This window comes from Antedon bifida, chromosome 5, assembly GCF_963402885.1.
Source record: "Antedon bifida chromosome 5, ecAntBifi1.1, whole genome shotgun sequence".
Taxonomy (NCBI): Eukaryota; Metazoa; Echinodermata; class Crinoidea; order Comatulida; family Antedonidae; genus Antedon; species Antedon bifida.
In genome coordinates, this window is record NC_136230.1 from 12,279,608 (window position 1) to 12,299,197 (window position 19,590).

The 19,590-nt window shown below is 33.0% G+C and overlaps 1 protein-coding gene across 1 annotated transcript; it reads right to left on the reverse strand.

Moving 5' to 3' along the window:
- Nucleotides 1-14,311: 14,311 nt before the first annotated feature.
- On the reverse strand, nt 14,312-17,595 carry LOC144842342 (uncharacterized). The gene is made up of 9 exons (XM_078698776.1): nt 17,533-17,595; nt 17,068-17,319; nt 16,802-16,878; nt 16,499-16,695; nt 16,135-16,261; nt 15,641-15,852; nt 15,395-15,538; nt 14,880-15,087; nt 14,312-14,658 (listed from the first exon to the last, which is right to left on the reverse strand). Coding segments are annotated over exons 1-9 (1,566 nt in total). The 5' UTR covers nt 17,535-17,595.
- Nucleotides 17,596-19,590: the final 1,995 nt, after the last annotated feature.

Consider the following 19,590-nt stretch of genomic DNA (forward strand, 5'->3'; position numbering starts at 1 on the left):
GTGATGTCGGTTGTGGGTGTTTGGTGTGGCGGCGTTTTTCCCTAGATATGAACAAAGACAACACCGTATTTGATATTTTAAAGAAATGATAACAGTAAACAATTGTATGAAAATGCTTGGTAAATAAATAGTTATAGCAGTCAATGAATTATTCAACAACAAGTATAATTGTGTTTGTGTTATAATACAATATTGTGTGTATAAATAGATGTTGCGGAGCGTTAATTAGAGGGTGGATGTTGCATATTACAAAGATGTTTTATATGGGGGAGACGGCGTTTATTCAAATAAATTCGGTAGGCCTAATTGGTATAATCAATACATTATTTAGTTTAAATCAAACACCAAATAATGAAAACCATCAGTGAGCTGTTTCGGCATAAGGAAAACGTTTTAAACGGCTTACAACATGGGCCAAAGCACCCCGGGTCTCAATGGCGATACAGTACATGCAGAGTAGCAGAACGTACCAGTTCCAGAAACGGATGAAACACGAATTTAATTGAGTATGAAAGCAAAAATAACAACGGACAATGACTTAAAGTTTCCCGAAGAATTGTTGAATTAAACTAAAATTTGAACTCAATAATCACCGTGATGAGTTCGGTATATGCGCGTTAACGCACACATTGTAACAAACATCTTAAAATACGCATATACTCTATGACCTGACAAAAAAAATATTCATAGTGCTGAATTATGTATATTTTGTGTCATACAGTATTAAGTGCGAATAACCAATAAAGTTAATGGTGTATGTTTTCTTCGTAAAAAACCCAATGTATTGTATGTGATATTTTTCTTGATAGTATAATATTCAATTTGTTGGTGGATATGATGCATTCTGAAAGTCCTTTAAAGGTTTTGTTAAAAGAAACATCAACTACGATTTAATTTTAAACAATGTTAATATATGTTTTGGTATCGGAAAATGTCATAGTTTTGATGCATTAACTACACTAATTTTGATAGCTAAAAGATGTATATTCAACTGTAACATTTCAGAGGACCCACAAATTTAAAGTCATTGTTAAAAGAAATATTAAAATAGAAAAGTATATTGGTTTTGAAAATTATAATATGCATGCATATAACCTAAAATGGAAACATTTAGGAGTATATTCTGCCTTTTAACTACTTATGATATGTATACATTTTTGCTTGATTGGTTCTGTATCTATCTTTGGTTGATCTGACTTCTCAATGTCAAGATTAACCTTGATGGGGCAGCGTTGTTTCGAATCATGTGCAGTTCTCGACAATACAGTCATCCTCACTACAAAGTAGGCCTGAGTTGGTTCATATAGGTATGTTATTACCGATACGCCCTTTAAATTGTAAAATTAGCACTTTGTTTTAATCACACTGAATTATATAGCACATATTAGTATTAATGTTTATTAACACTTACATTTTGCTGACGATCCAAATTAGCTCCAGCCTTGATCAAAATAGTGCAAACATCTGTGTGGCCGTTTTGTGCAGCCACAAATAAAGATGACGCTCCAGTCTGAAATATTACAAACATTATGTTATAGTATGTTTCACTCTAAACAAAGTATTGTACTGAAATCAATACGATGTGATCAATTAACAATAACGTTATGGATTTAAGTATGCTACATTGTTAAATTAAATAAAGATTATTGTGTTGTATACGTATACATTTGTCTTGCTTGTATAACTTTTATAGTACTTTATAAATGTAAAACAAGTGTTTCTTTGCCTGAAATGTAAACACTTCATCCGGTAGTGCTAACTAGTCTCAGTGTAAATTATTATGATAAAGTGTTGACGAGAGGACGTTCTGCCGATAGAGGGCCAAAATCACGTTTTTTTTAAATTTATTTATTCAATATATCGTAATCGCAGCACAAGGCTGAATTAAAACAATATTAACATGATAATGTACACATCAAAAGGACAAAAAATCTAAAAAATTACAAATATAAAAATATAAAGGTACAAAATTTAAGAGTCGATAAAAATATACAAAATTGAAAATAGACAAAAAGTAGCACACAAGCACGCGAGCAACAACTGCACATGACGACCAATAAAACAAGAATCATTTGTCATTAAGGAGTTTGGCGAGAAAGTGTATAGCACTTTTGGCATATCTTTCGGTTCCTTCGGTTCGGAACTTTTATGCCAAATATGTATCTATATCGTTTTGAGAATGACAGAATTATTTTACTACCATACATTGGTTTGTAAATGAATAAGTTTATAAATACCTATTAAGTCATGTTAAAGAAAATGAGAAGATATTACAATAAAGGTGGGTGATTCCCACGAAAGATAAAAAAAAATATCTTTCGGTTCGAGCACGGGGGATTAGAAATTCGTTGGATTTTCTAAGGAGCATACTGTGAGAACGAGAATTAATAGGATACCACTCTTTGATGGAATTGGAACAGACGCATCGATGTGCAAATTCTTTACATAATTTAATTCTTCTCGTATCAAGCGTCTGAAGATTAGTACTGTTAAGTGCGTTAAGATATGTGTCGTACTTAGTTTCCAATATAATCCGAAGCGCTCTTTTTTAAATTCGCTCAATCATGAGAGACTATTTTATAGTAATACAACTATGCCACGCTGTTGAGGCATACTCGACAATAGGACGAACGTACCCCACATAAACGGACACCAAATCGCAAGCAGAAATTTCCAAACGCTTGAAACGATTAAGCATATATAATCTACGGCTACTATTAGAAATCATATTGCTAACAAGAGTATCCCATCTTCAATTTGCTTGTATAGGGATACGGAGAATTTTTATTTCATGCACAAAATCCAGCAATTTACCACCTATAACTAAGTTTGGAGGATCGGGAGGGTTGGAAGGTATGCTGGTATCTTATGGCGTTCAATCGGGCGGCTATTATGTGAGATTGAGGCAAAACTCTGATTGATTGCCTTAGCAATTTCAAAGTTGTCCCTTTGGGGGACTCCGGGGACTAAAATGTTGGGATAGAATTGTAATTTATTGCGCATAATTTGGATTCCTTTTTGCCAATTGGATGGATCATTCTTTTTTAAATTTGAAAGGCGGTCTTGATAAAAGGATTTTTTGCTAATTTGATAGAGAAAATGATTTTTTTTTCTAAGGAAGCGCCACAGGTACGTTTCATTTTGGCAAAAGGCTACTTGGCGCTTTTTAATGAGAATCTTAATTTCTGGGGTCATCCAAGGTTTTCATTAGTATGCATTTTAGAAGTTTTTACTCGGGGTACCCGAGTCTAGGACTTACTCATTTTCTCCTCTTCCTCCATCTGGACACTATTGAGTAAAAAGTGCGATTTTTAAAGTACTACTCCTCCCTTATTCGTTGTAGTATTTAGCTGGGATTTCGCATGAATATACTAAAGGCACATGTCCTCAAATCTATAGAGCCGGATTTTTAAATTTCAAACCGGATGCAGCCATATGACGTCTCGAAGATGGTACCATATAGCCGTATTTGGTAGGTTATTGATGTGTATGTGACGTCACATCCCGTCTTATGACGTCATTACAGCTTCATTTGCTGTACCCCGAGTATCGCACATTCGTGCTTTTTTGTTAATTAATTTGTTTAATTAAAAAGCCACAATGTGTGACACACACCACAGCGTTATGTAGTTTCTTGGCGTAGTGGTTATCACGTTTGCTTAACACGCAGAAGGTACCTGGTTCGAGCCCGGGCGAAACCTTTTTTTAAAAACTTTATGGTGAAAGTACTGTATACGCAATATGATAATTATACACGGTATATCTTATTTTTATTATTTTTTTAAATACTTATTTTGTGTAATCGGTAATTATCACTTTCACACATGTTTATTTTGCTTTGTACTTATTACCATATTTATTTGTAATTTAAATGGATTAAAAAACTTTCTGTAACCCACATTTTTAGTGTAAGAGGTTTCGTAGTGTAGTGGTTGTCAAGTCTGCTTAACACGCAGAAGGTCCCGGTTCGAGCTCTGGCGAAACCTATTTTTCTTTAACTTTATGGTGAAATATACTGTATACGTAATATGATATAGAGTATATCTCGTTTTATTACTCGGGGTACCTGAGTCTAGGACTCTCTCATCTTTTCCTCTTCTTCTTCCATCCGGACACTATTGAGCGAAAAGTGCGGTTTATAAAGTACTACTCCTCCCTTATTCGTTGTAGTATTGAGCTCGGATTTAGCGTGAATATACTACAGGGACATGTCCTCAAAGCTATAGAGCCGGATTTTTTTATTTCATACCGGATGCAGCCATATCACGTCTCGAAGATGGTACCGTATAGCCGTATTTGGTAGCGCGGTTATTGATGTGTATGTGACGTTACATCCGGTCTTATGACGTCATTACAGCTTCTTTCGCTGTACCCCGAGTATTGCACATTCGTGCTTGTTAGTGAAAAGTGAGTGTTAATAGCGCTATTGACTGTACGAAAAAATAAATCAGCCTTAGCTTGGGGTGACTTAGCTTCTAGGACTTCAACCCAAGATTGGCCAGTTATCCACCTCCCAAATACAAACATACGATGCTTAGGCATAGGTCTAAAAATACTTTTCCTAATACTACCATTTAATTTAAGGCCGCTCGGGGCCCAAAAACAGTATTATGGTCACTATTACAAATTGGTGCACCAACAACTGGTTTGCAATAAACGTTATTAATGTTAGTAAGAATGGTAATGTCCAAAATAGCAAGTTAACGTGTAGGTGTCACGAACACTTGTTTTATAGAGTGAGCACGAAATGGGGTTGATTTTAACTCTGTTAAAATCGCCCAGTATGACGAAACCAATTTCCGGGTATATTGTCTTTAACTAATCAACAGTAAAAATTATGTGGTCAACTAGCAATTGCTGATGTTCATATTTTGGAGGTATATAAACAGCACAGACAGCGATCGCAGACACCTTGCGTGGGAGTCGGAAGGATGAACAAACAGACACAAACAATCAAGAATATTGGGAATAATGACATCTTTAATCGGCGTTGCATGCAGGGATATTGTCCGTTACGTAGACGGCAACTCCGCCACCAGTTTTTTCCTCTCTTAATTTAGTGAAAACATTAAAGCCATCAATTGATAAAAAAATCTGTCGAGATTGAATTCGACTGCCATGTTTCTGTACAACAGCTATATCAACAGGGCATATACAGTTATTCTTAATAGCGGCTTCTAATTTGTCAATTTTGTTGAGTACGGAGCGAGTGTTTGTAAGTAAAACAAGGCCATATACATGGCTGCAGTCGCGTGCTCAAGTTAGTGTTTACCGACCAACCAACCGACCGACCGACCGACCAACCGACTGAAACAACTGAAAAATGTTTAAAAGCATTTATGACAATGAAAATGACAACTTCTTTTATTTTCTCTGTAAATATTTATAATTACAAAATTGATTTAACAAAGAAAAGGGGAAAATTCTTGAAGCAGATGCTTATATTTTTTTTTCACTTTTGACGTGTTCGTATAACGTAATTTCGAGTTGTAAAATGAATCAAATATGATGACATTAAAGAAAGTGCAGTGCGCGTGCAAAAATATGCGCACTCATTGCAATTTTTTAAACGCTTAAAATTTACTGAAACGTACTCTAATTTCTACGCACGTAGTTGTATTGTCATATGATAAAAAATGACCTGAAATTTATGAGTACCAAATTTTATTTAATTGTGATTCATGCTTGTGAAGATATGATTACAAACGTAATTTCGTTAAATCGTGCGTAGACCGCGTAATTTTTGATTGCGCACCGTGAAAAACATAACCACATCGAAAAATGGACTTAGCTAGATGAAACTGATATCAAGACAAGGCCATATACAAGTTAGTGTTTACCGACCGACCGATCGACCAACCGACCGACATAGTGAGCTGTAAAGTCGCGTTGCACGCGACTAAAAACAGGTAGACCACCAACGGTTTTGGGAGCGAAATGAAAAGTGTTCTTACCCAAATCCGCCAGATGCTTGAGAGATCGTGTTTACATATATTAAATTGGTATTAGGCCTACGTATCATGGAGTTGGAATCACGAAAATTAGCGATATGTCCATAGCACGAAGAAACAACACGTATTCTACGCTTAGTACCAACACGTTGGCCTCGTTTTCTTCCTTTAACCCGCTTGCAGGTGGTACGCAAATAGTTCGTCGAGTTCACGTTGTTCCACATGTATGTGATAAGGATAAATGCTAACAGGTGTTCCCAGGTGTTCGAAAATACAATTATGTGTGTTTGTAGTCATTATATTTAAATATACATTGTGGGGCAAATGACAGTCGGTACCGTGCTGTCCGTAACTTCGATATTACTCTTAGTCTACACCCAGTACGATTAAACACGAAGGATGTACGGAGTGGATGGGTATTATCGTTCATAATTGCATTTCTTTTCTGTTCCATTTGATTAACATACATTTTCATAACACTAGGCAGATTATTATCTCCATTTATGCATTTTTAGCTCTTTTAACTATGCCTTCAAATTGATTTTTATTGTATTCATACGTGTTACCATAGCAGCATGTTAAGTTAAACATTAAAACACTTTGTATAACGGCTTTGTAGAAGAGTACAAGTATTTCTTCATTTACCCTAAAGTTTTTGAGTTTCCTAATGAGATACAAACGTTGATTGGCTTTGCGAACAGTTGTTGCAGCCTGGTCTGTCCAGGTAAGTTTCTCATCAATCATGGTTACTAAATATTTATATTTGTCAATATTTCAACAACTGCTCCTTCGATTATAAGTGGTTTATTTGAGGTGTTTTAATTCTGAAATCAATAAATCATTCTTTAGTTTTCTTAATATTAAGCTCTAAGTAATTATCGCCACACCATTTTGCAAATCTATTTACTTCATCGAAGTAACCGTTAGGTTTGTCTGACATGAAATCCGTTATTACAGTATCATCTGCATACTTGATGATGGAGCATTTAGGGTCTTTACATACATAGTCACTCGCATAGAGTGTAAATAAAATGGAGGATAATACAGCCTTGTGGGGCTTTAGATTGCGCATCTTCTATCTTAACATACTGTGGTCGTTCCCTAAGGTAACTGATAAGCCATAACAACATTTTAGTATTGGCATTTAATTTATACAATTTATCGATAAGTAAGTGAGACTGGATACAATTGAAAGCACTGGAAAAGTCAATAAAAGTTGATCTGATGAAAGATCTAGGCACATCAAGGTGTTTATATACACCATCACTGCATCATCAACACCTCTGTTTGACTATATGCAAACTGATTAACATCATTATCAATATCATCATTCGACATAACCATTTTAAGCATTATTCTTTCCAAACCTTTCATTGGATTTGATGTCAAAACTAAGGGACGGTAATCGTTTAAGGAAGTAATTTGTTTAGTTTTAGGCAATGGTGCTATTAATGAAGTCTTCCAAATAGTTTGGATAACTCCAGAATGAATAGTACGTTGGAAAAAAACTTGTAAATACTGGAGAGAGTTGGTGACCACAAAACTTCAGGACTTTATTGCTAATACCGCCAGGACCCGTAGCTTTGTTCACATTAACACCTGAGAACACCTGCCCGACTAAAGTTTCAACGATACTTAAAATAGTGGACTCTTTATTGGTTTCGTTTTTTAATGACCTTATGTTATCGCTAAAATCATGTTTATCAAATCGGCAGTAAAATTCATTTAGGTCATTTGCGAGTTTAAAATTAAAATTGTTAGTATTACTATTATCATTACTTTCTTTACAGTTAAAACCAGACATTGTTCGCATTGCCTTCCATGCTCCGCGGCTATCACAGTTCTTAAATTTATTTTCAAGAGTTCTACCATCTTCAGCTTTACCAGATTTGATTAACTTGATTTCTTTTTGTTTCAGTTTAACAAGACTACTTTGTTATCTGCAAAAGCCCGTTGTTTCTCAATTAATAGCAGTCTTATGTTTCTCGAAATCTATGGTTTGTTATTTGCGTACACTTTCTTGTATCACATTTCCAACACAATATTTAATGTACTCATTTACAGCAGTAGCATTAGTGTCGATATTATTATCGTCGACCACTGACCACCAGTCCGTACATTCGAAGCAACCGTGTAATGTATCCACTGCATCTTCCGTCCAGGCGCGGTATTCAATTGTGATTGGCTTGAATTGCTTTTAAAACGTTGTCTGTATTTCGGCAGCATACACATTGTATTATGATCAGATGCTCCTAGTGGCACTCGCGATTTCACATTATATTCACACTTAATGTTTCTGTTTCTAATTTCATCAATTTTATTTGGTAGCGATCTAACGTTTGCAAGAATGATGGAGGGGAGTGGGCTCTTATTACCACTTTTCCTCATTTTTACCCGAGCCCCTCCTTTCGTACCTTGTAGGAAACTGAGGTTTGGCAACAAATAACATCAGAAAAAACAGTAAGGTAATCCAGCAAAACACACGAAAGGGATATCAAAAACACATACAAGATAGACATCAATTCAATGACTAAAAAACATCACAAATACAACAGGAAACTTAAGTCCGGAGAGCAGCTAATGTAGCGCTACCGAGACGACGAAACTACTGTCTTATGGCTGTGCACAATGTTTGTTGGCGTTCCAGATAATTATATTTTATTATTTAGGTGTTTTAGTATTATTTATGATTTTCAAACAAATTTTAAAAGCTTATGTGCATGGAAATAGTGTAGATTTCACATCTTCTAAATCAAATGTCAACTGTATACGTGAAGCATAATTAACAATACATTTAAGTTCCAACTTATCTTGCAGTTTAAAAGAAGCTATACTGGTATTGGTTGCAATAGCATCTGACAAACGGCATGCTTCGATAACTGCTGTAAAAGTAACAGGGCTGAATTTGAACCAGAACACTGGGGTAACCCCATATTCATCACGAAAGATGCCCTGGATTATTTATCATCCTGTTTTAAATCAGATGTAATTAGAATTCTATGGACCTCAACAGCATCCCTATTTCTAGATAAATGTCATTCATACTCATTGGGAGTAGGCTGGTTTATTTAGCAAAAAGAAGATATCCTTTAATTTGCATCAGCTTAAACTTATTATCGTTTGACCAAAATTATTAAAGATGGGAGCCAATAATCAAATATATACTGCTGATGCTAAACATGCACTGGCCTTGGCTAGGCTAAGCCTGACTAGGATGAGCCTTCTATCTTTGCTCAAATTATATCCATTTCTTTCCAGTAGCCTTTTATAAACATTCGCTGTCATTTCAACATTTGCTATACTGGACAATTATCACAAAATGTAATAATATCATTGTGTTTTGGTTCTGGTCAAATTGGATAGAAAACAAACTCCCTAGCTACTGTAAATTTTGCTATTTGAAAATTGGGTTAGATTCAATTTTCCTACAAAGATGATATAATTTCATGAAAAAAGGCCATTATAAATGTAAATATTGGTAACAATTGTATAACAATAGATATTCATGTCTATGTTTTATTGTATATTTATTTAATGCAAGTCATGTAAAATTTGTCCACACAAAAAATGGCATATCCTTTACCATTGTGTGATTTGATAATACCACCAATTACCTAGCTGGGCAAAGTTTGACAGCCTTGTTCTTGCATTGACACTAAGTCGCAGGATTGGTCATATCAATAAATAGCAAACTATAGCCAAATAGCATAAACATAGATAGCAAGGAAATAGCTGTGCAATTGCTATACTTGATATAGCATAATATAGCAAATAAAACTTTGCAATTGCTATACTGTACTTGATATAGCATAAATAGCAAATAAAACTTTGCAATTGCTATACTGTACTTGATATAGCAAACACATAGCTGTGTAATTGCTATACTTGATATATCCATAAATAGCACACAAATAGCTGTGTAATTGCTATACTTGATATAGCCATAAATAGCACACAAATAGCTGTGCAATTGCTATACTTCATATAGCCATAAATAGCACACAAATAGCTGTGCAATTGTTATACTTCATATAGCCATAAAATAACAAATGCTTGAAATTGCTGTACTTGATTTAGCCATAGCAAATAAATAGCTGTGTAATTGCTATACTTGATATAGCAATAAACAGCTGTGCAATTACTATACACCATATAACCATAAATGGAAAACAAATAACTGTGCTTTACACCAGCTATAACAAACAGGCTGAAAATAGCCTTGGAATAGCTGTCTTACTGTGACATATTGGTCACTTGCATGAAACCTCAGCTACAGCTGCTATAGTAGCTATATTTCAACTATACCATACCATGTCTGAATGTAGTCACAGTTAAAGCCAAATACTAATATAACAATTACACAATGCTACAATTAATAACTACAGAATTAGATACACTTAATACACATTGAATAGTTGACAAGTTTTGTTTTAGGGTATACACATTAGGCGATCTACATGAAGGTGGTTATATCTTGGCGGTTTACATCTGGAGTGATGTTTTTTAAAGGGTTTGGTTCAGTTGATAGTTAAGAGATTATTAAGAGGGTTTGGTTCAGTTGATAGTTGAGATTATTTAGAGGGTTAGGTTTAGTTGACAATTCAAAAATTATGAAAAGCGGGGATTCAGTTGATACTTGAGATTATTTAGAGGGTTAGCTTGAATTTTACGTTTATAGTATTTTTTTTCAACTTCAGAGTTTTATTTTCATGCTATCGCAAAACTTATCCACCATCTTGTTTCACCTTCTAGGAAGTCACCAGATATGGTGATGAAAAAAACTCTTTATAGTAGAATTTTACAAAATGTTGTATTTGACCATTTTAAGGGAAATCCTTGATTTCTATTTCAAATATTTGATTTATGCACAATTAACCAGATATTATATTTAAAATTCATGCCTGTACCTGAGCTTGAACTTAAATAAAGATTATTAACCATTTGATGTTTTCTTTAAGATAATGTATTGTATATGCATGCATTTGTCTTGCTTGTATACTATTTTTTTATATAGTACGGTACTTTTACACGTAGCATTTATACGTTGCAAATTCGGTAAGAAATTGTGGTCCTTAATATAAAATGTGCCACTAGTTCTGCAGCCAGTTATTTTGCTACAATTATCAAAGAACCTATAGATACAGTGCATTGATTGGGTAATAGAATACTGTAGTTCAATACGGTTAGTGTAATTTTGCGACGGTTGAAAACTTCAACCTTTAAGATTTTTTGTTGGAGACATTGATATACGCACTGTCATATGGAACTTTTAAAGTTAAAACAGCCCCAAATCATATATATAATATTATGATAAAGTGGTGTTTGCGTTTGAACTACGACTAAAAATGTATCCAGGCTCCAAAATGTGTTCAGGTAATATATTTTTGCTAAATTCTTAACTATTGGTTTCATTTTGGCGTTACTGTGAGGGGATATGTTTAAAAAAATGTTTTAACAAATCAAATGGATACCTCGATCATATCTATGTAGTGTACCATTTTTATAAAATAGTGTTGCTCTGTAGGCTACATCACACAATACAATACACAAATAGAAAAATTACCATTAAAAAAAGACATTCCCTAACATGCAGTTCTCTAAATGGTAAAAACTATTACGGAATCTATTTGTATGAGGGGTGTTGGACCGCTTCCTTGAACTTAAAAAATAGTGCATATGGGTTGGGTCTTGCAAAATGAAATGTGTTTTTTTATTAAAGTGACCTCTAATCAATCAAATTAATAAAAAAATAAATTCCCGGTAAACCATGCAACAAAGATAAAAGTGAGAATACTTTCAAAGACGTAGGCATAATGGGATGTTTAAGTCTATGCATAAAAGTCAAAACGTTGAGCATGGGCCTTTTTGATAGCCTTAGTAATAATAAATTGTCTTGCCATCTAAGATCTCAGTGATTTATTTACAATGTCAATTCCAGATAGGTGATTTACATTTTGTGTTATAAAATGTCGAGTGTTTCACCTGCTTTGATAGAAACAATACTGTAATGAGTTGAAAATGTAACCATATTAGTGTATTGGTAAACACATGATGTACTGCAAACCAAACTAGTGTATTTGTGCACATAATAGTAGGTGACATATGTAATTAAGAGCGTTTTATTTGACACGAAAAAGCATGTGAAGTCATAAAATACGTACTTAATCATATAATGTAGTACATTTTGAATGTTGACATGACATGATAAACAATAAACATGTTCAACAGAGTTTAACTTAAATTTTTCTCGGGTTACTTGAATTTCGTTCTTAATTACGGTTTATTGTTTTATTTATTGTAATGCGCTGTGTTCTCTATCGATCGATATTACATAGTTTGGATGTCACGCCAAAATTGGTCCGGTCGGATCGATTTTGGTTGTAATCAAGCGCCAAAACTGGTCCGGTCGGATCGATTTGGCGTTGAAACATCCGCAAAAACAGGTCCGGCCTTTAAAATCGCTTATTTATTCTTTAAAATGTATTAAGAAGCCTGCAAACAGTTCAAGTGGATAAAGTAAACTATGCTTAAAGTAAATGTACTACATATTACCGTACAAACGAAAAGAAATTATCGAAACACTAATTAAAGAAACTCTAATCGGCTTTTGGGATATTCTATTGTTCAGTTCGTTTAAAACTAAATAGCGCCCTCTAGTAATTTTATATTATGTCTAAGATATTATGTACAAACTGAATTATGAATACGTCTTGGGCGTATTCAATAATGATTAATAATTAGTATTATTATTTTAGGTTGTTATCATTACTGCTATCAGTATCATTTTTTTTTTGCCTTTGTAAGAAATTACACCAGCCTTATTTTTTTTCCAGTCCACATTTTGAGGTGCAAGTGGCCACTAAGGGCCTCTTATTAATAGTATAAAACAACAACAATAATAACAATCGATATGGGTAGCAATACTAACATTAATAAAGATAAAAAATCGACAAACGACACCACAGTGGAACGACCGGTTCCCTCATTCACGAATTTGGTTATACGATGAATGAACCCGAGATTCGTAATAGAAAAAAAGAGGGTAAAACAGAGATTTTTTTTTATCACCCCCACAGCTGTTCCAGAAATATAAATTAAGTGTAGCGCCCCCAACGTTTCATAGCGTTTTATGGAGTAGCGATTCCGAAAACATATTGTATACAAACCACACGAGGAACCCGGAAGCAATCAAGCATAAAATGAATGTTTTTTAATAGCCAATAAAAACAAATAAAGACTGCGAAAGCCAGAAAAATAATGAATATTCATTAGAACAACCCTGGATGAAGGTGAAAAACATGTTGTCGTCGTTTTATCACGTGGATTTTAAGCGGTAATGTAACTGAAAGTTACCCAAAATTGTACACCCAATGCCAGTTTTTTTCTCAAGTGATACTTTTAAAAAGTAGGTATAAATGTTGTTTTCCATATCAGTTTAAAAATAATTTTTTCTGTTGAATTCTTTGATTTAGTTGGATACTTTAGTTATCCTTGAATGTTTTAACAAGGTTCGTATTCATATAGCCTGGCTGGATTTTTTCCTATGCTAGCTTATAATAGGCTATGCCCAGGCCTCCTTGGGTGGTTAAAACCAGCTGTGTAAGACTAATGGCTGTTTATTTTTAACACGTAAACATGTCTATTCGGGGGCCTGAGTGACAGTTGACCTGTTATAAAGCTGATTAATTACTTGTTCCTGGTCCTAATTAAAAATTAGGCCTAGCCTAGGCCTAAGCTATTTTAATATTCATTCATATTGGGAGGGGAGTACAGAGTAGGCCAGGCTACAGGCCTATCTAGGCCTATACTATATATAGGCTAGGCTACATTATCAGCAGGTTAAATGCCTAGCAGCCTACCTAGCATGTCTTAGTCAAAGATCTGTAATATATTAATAGAAAGAAGCTATAGAGTACTGTGACATTAGATATTTAATTATAAATGCATATTTCTTTCATATTTGTATATATTATTTTGATATGCAATTTCCGTTATCAATCAATAATATATAAACCAAATTAAAATAGAATAACTTCCAAAAAATTCAATTCAATTACAATTCATATACAGTACCATTTGTTAAATATTTACAAAATCATTGTTTTAGCAATAACCAAAAAAAACACTACCATTCATACAGTATACTGTACATAATATACAATACTGTAACAATTAATTATAACAAATGTATATTTCTATCATATTTGTATTGTATATTTATTATTATTATTTTGATATGCAATCAAAATCTGAATCAGTAAATAACATCAATTTCCGTTATCAATTAATTAATATATTTAAACCAAATTAAAATAAAATAACTTCCAAAAATTTCAATTCAATTACAATTCATATACCATTCATATACCATTTGTTAATATTTCAATTAACTGAGTGGGAAATAGCAAACTATTCCTCAACTTTTCTGCACTTGGGCCATGCTGGATCTCAGGTGAAATAAAAGTCAGATGTGACTTCATGATTGACATAAGCTGGTCAAGGTTGCTCTTTAATCCATATACCGCCCTTTTCCGGCGATTAAATTCCGAGTGGATTAATTCGCCGCCTTGCTCAGCTAAGAGTCCCACTCCTACTCTCCATTCTCTCATGAACGGTATTGTGTGGTGCTCCAACATGTGCAATTTTGGTTGAATCACATTTGGAGCGATGCGCCTGTATTCTTTGGAGAACAGTTTTATGTAGGTTTCTGTTTTGTGAAAAAAATTGTTTTTTAAATTTTAACATTATATTTGAAAGAATATGTATTGTCTTTTGAAATGACCAAAAATCATGAATTAAATGTTAATGTAACAAGAAAGTTTATAATGAGAATTTAAATTATACAGATGTTTGAAGAAATTAATCACACATTAAGAATAGATAAAACCAGACAAAATTCACATAATTTGGTCATCAGTTTTTGCTTACCATATTGATCTATTTCTGAATCAGTGATGCGCCTAGTATGGTTTATGCATTCATGGACATTTGTAAAGGTTTTGAATACAGGTGTAAATGATTCCTGTATCTTGTGCAATTTTGTTTCAAGCAGTTGTTTACAGTTTGTAGGACAGTAATGCATCTGTTGCTTTAAAGTCATTGAGACACCATCCATGAGCTTTTCTATGATGTTGAACTAAAAATAAAATGAATAGTTTAAAATAAAACATTTACAGTATGGCGAGAGTCAATCGCAAATAATTCTTAATTTTATTACTTATTTTGCTGTGTAAAAATTAACAAACTTCACATTTTAGAAATTTTAGAATAGCATCAATACAATGGGTATTTACTACATTAATGTTGATTTAAGTTTGCGGGACACTTTCATTTGATTTTGCCGTGCAAACCTTCTAACAATATATTACTACAATGTTAGAAAAGTAAATTTTATAAAAAAAACAAGTATCCTTTTTTATTGATTTTTTTTATTAGTTACTCACTTTGCATGCTCTGTATACATGGTTTCCCACAAAACTTTTTCCGTGGTACTGCTGTCGAGGAATTTTATTTTTCCTCAACACCTCGTCTATTTTTGTACATAGAGGTCCAGTTCCAAATTTTATCTCTTGGTTCATAGTACTTCGCTATAAAAATTTATAAAAGAAATATAGCATTAATTTTTCTATTTAGTATTGTATGTTTTAGACATAATTTTAAATTTTAAAGGTGTATACTGTAGTACTGACCAAGTCTTTGACCTCTTGTTCTTTCAGATTTATTCTGTGGCCAGTCTCTGCAATCTCTGCAATCTTGTTATGCTGTTTTGTCACAAGTGACACTGAGAGCTCGTTTCTTAAATCCTCAAGATTCTCTTCTAAAGACTGGATTTTAATCATTGTAGCATTTCGATGCGCTGCAGCTTCTGATATGCTTTTCTCGAAGTCTGCTAGATGATCACCTGAGATTAAACAATATTGGTCAATCAAATAAATTTCAATCTGCATAAAAAATGAGCATCAAAATTAGTATATTTAAAAAATGTTAATGATAATATATGGATAATTCATAGAAAAATAAGTTTCAGCCAAAGGTTTGTTTATTATGCATAAAAACAGCAGGATAAACAATTTCGAAATTCACTAAATTCTATGCTCAAAGGGACAATTTATATTTAAAAAGCAACTTGACCAATTGAGTTTATTTAATGTCAATGTAAAGTTGAAACAACATTTGAAGTTACCAGTCAAGATTTCACCATCCTGTCGCATGTTAAAAATTATAACATCAAGATTGTGCACGTCTTTTTCCAGCATATCATAGAGTTTCTTAAACAACCCAAGAGAAATGTGTAATGCTGGTATTGACACCTGGAAAAATAGTTGATTGGGGAAATATTTAATAAAGAGGTATATTTATAAATTACTGTAACAATTGTTTGTTTTGACAGTTATTTTATACTAACATTGTTATTTAATATGGAAGTACAAACACACATTTCATTGTTTGGAGTGTGTATTAAACTTTCTAAATTGAGATTTTAATTAATTTTGAATTTAACCTAACATAAACACTGGGGACCTGTGCTGTTCTGATTATTTACCTACCCTGTTTAATTCGATGTCTACCAGGTATGGCCTAACAACGCTGTGCGATATTGTTTTGCTTTTTTTTTTGTCACTTCCATGGTCTACAAAAGACTTGTAGTCACGATTGTAGGTCTTCAGACATCTACAGGCTTGAGGAACATTGTTGGTTCTAATGTCATCTTGATTGCAAAAACAATAGATGCAACTGTACTTTCCTTTTAAAAAAATCAATTTTTAAATCTACATAATATATATAGTACTTCAGTTTTGTGTACCAATTCCAAACAATGAGAGCTAAATGAAACTGGAAATTGTACTTACCATTTGGGCCAACAAGTCCATATACCTTTGACAAAAAATCATAATCCCCAAAAAAGAATAGGCGGATATTGTGAGTTCTGTAAAATGAGAAGTTATTTTCATTCAATTACCATGAATTCTAGTGTAATTAATTACATTAATCATAATTAAAGATATACAAATTATGTAAAATTTTCAAATTAAGTTGCATATTATAATTATGTAGCTCTGCTATACTTAAGTCAGTGTTACTCATTCCAATATTATACTACTGTATTTAATATTACTTTTTGGTCTTTGGTGAGGTCCACTGTTTTCCATCTAAATCCATGACTTCATCAAGAACCAGTTTCAAGCCTTTTTCGACATTAACTATAAAATCTGGTGCTTGGAATGCTAAAATGACAATAATATTGTGCAGTGCATTGGGTTTAGGTAAACTGCAAATTTGAACTTCAAATTTAGTGGTATCACCACCCTTGTCTCCTCCAAACTTGAGAAATATGTCTCCATCTTTGAAGAAGTTCAATTCATCAGACCTACAAAATTAAAATTGCTTGTTAATTTTTGGTACTTGATTATTTTGTTAAAATATTAAATGTAATTTAACTCTTCCCTGACTAGATGTGTAATTATTTTATTCTTATATTTATACCACATGCCCTCTATTATAGTATATATAATATGTGCCAATAATACAGTACTGATGTATGAAATAGGTTTGTTTAAAAATAACAAAAAATGTTACATACATATCATATTTGTTTAGGTAGTCATAGATTAGTTCTTTGATTTTGGTTAGTCGGACTACTGCAACCTCCTCCAAAACAAGACCTCCTATAGATGTGGCTCCATCTTGTTTGACAAACATGTATTCCATAGAATCTACTATGTGATCACCAATAATCTGTTCTTGGCAAATGCGCATTTGCCTTTCAGAAGCCAAAACTCCTGGGCAAAATCTATATTTAAAAACAAAAAATGTATATACAGTACTGATTAATTATAGTTTTTATAGTCAATTGAATTCTAAATTCAATTTAAAAAAAGTAAACTGTTGACTGAATAATAGTAAACAGTGGTGGCACCAGGATTTGCTGGACGGAGGGGCTGTGTGGCCCGACAGAGGTCCACATACCCGACACGAAAAGCAATAATAAAATAAATTACCTCCGCAGTGCTCGTTGCTGGCTCCAATTTATGCGGCAGGCATTCATGATTGCCAAACATCTTTGTGGGTCCATTTTCTCTTCAGTACTGGTAACACTAACAGTTGTTGTGCACTCCGATTGTTTAACAATGTTTATTGGCTGAATTTGATAAAATAAAATATTTGTATGATTTATCAAATAATAATGTATATGAGTGGATCAAGAGTGTAGGCCTACATTATGATAAATTTAAATTAATTGTAATGGGTTAAAAAACTCACCCGTCCTCGAGTCATAAGTGACACTTTCTTGTTATTCATAAGGTCTTTCCGTACTATGTTGTGTGCCATGCTTTTCAATTCTTTTGGCCAAACCTCATTTGTTTGGGCAGTACATGTAATTTCTTCAACTGCACTTATAATTTTGGTGAATGCCTGTTCTTTAAACGTTTTGCAAACATGATTAGGGGTTTCTGACCACACTAATTGTACTTTACATTGTTTGCATTGCAAAGGGACTCGTTTAAGCGATTGTTCTACAATAAGTGGAACTGGTTTGAGATCTTTGTCATTGACAATTTTGCTACAGTTATAACAATCAATTGATTCTCGTCCTACTGCCTTAAACAATTTTTTTATGCAAAATGTACAAAAAAAATGTTGACAAGGTGTCTGCTGGCTGTCAATTGACAACAAATTATTACAGATCTGACATTCATACACTTGATTATCATCATTTTCAACAATTTCAAATTGAGGGTTTAGTAGCAAGTGCTCATGGGTGGGAATAAAACTGCCAGTAGTATTGCTTCTGTTTTCGGGGAACTTGTATTTCTTCTTTTTTTTTGTCTTTTGTGAGATTCACTCACTTTTATTTCATTCTTTACAATTGTTACAATAATCTATATCAATTTTGTTTCAGTAGAAAACTATCTCTGCAGCTTAAAGTTGTTTTTTTTGTTTTTCTTATTTTTACTATTTTACATGTATAAAAAGTTAAAGCATTTAAAAAATAGACAAAAGTTATATAAAAATATACATCACATAATATAGGTTCACAATTGCCATTACAACATCACAAAATAAAATATACTGTAACTCATATAGCACCCGTAAATAAAACTAGTAAGGTAGAAACCATACTAGAATACTAAGTATTGTGTCGTAATAATATTTTCTCGTGTTTTTAGCCTGTTATTGTTTAACAACATTTTTAAATTGCTAAAATAATATTTTTTACTTTTTCCCATTTTTTTATGCTTTCCTCTCTTTTATACACTATATCACATTCCATTCTGAATAGAATTCCTTGTTTAAAAGATTTCCATAAATTAAAATAACTTTTATTTGTAACATCAGCAAGTATCTTTTGTTTATAAACCGTGAAAGCAGCAAATGTATATATAAAATCAGTAAGAATATTTCTTGTTCCAATTACCAGATTTTGAAAAGACATGTTTGTATGATTGGTACCTTTTAAAACAATCTCTATTTTTGTCCAAAAACCTTGAATAAATTTACAAGTAAAAAACATATGCTCCTCATCTTGTACCTCTCCACATCTACCACATATATTAGTATCTTTTAGTTTCCAGATAAACAACCTTTTGTTTGTTGCTAAAATTCTATTTAACAGTTTGTAATTAAAGTGTATTAATTT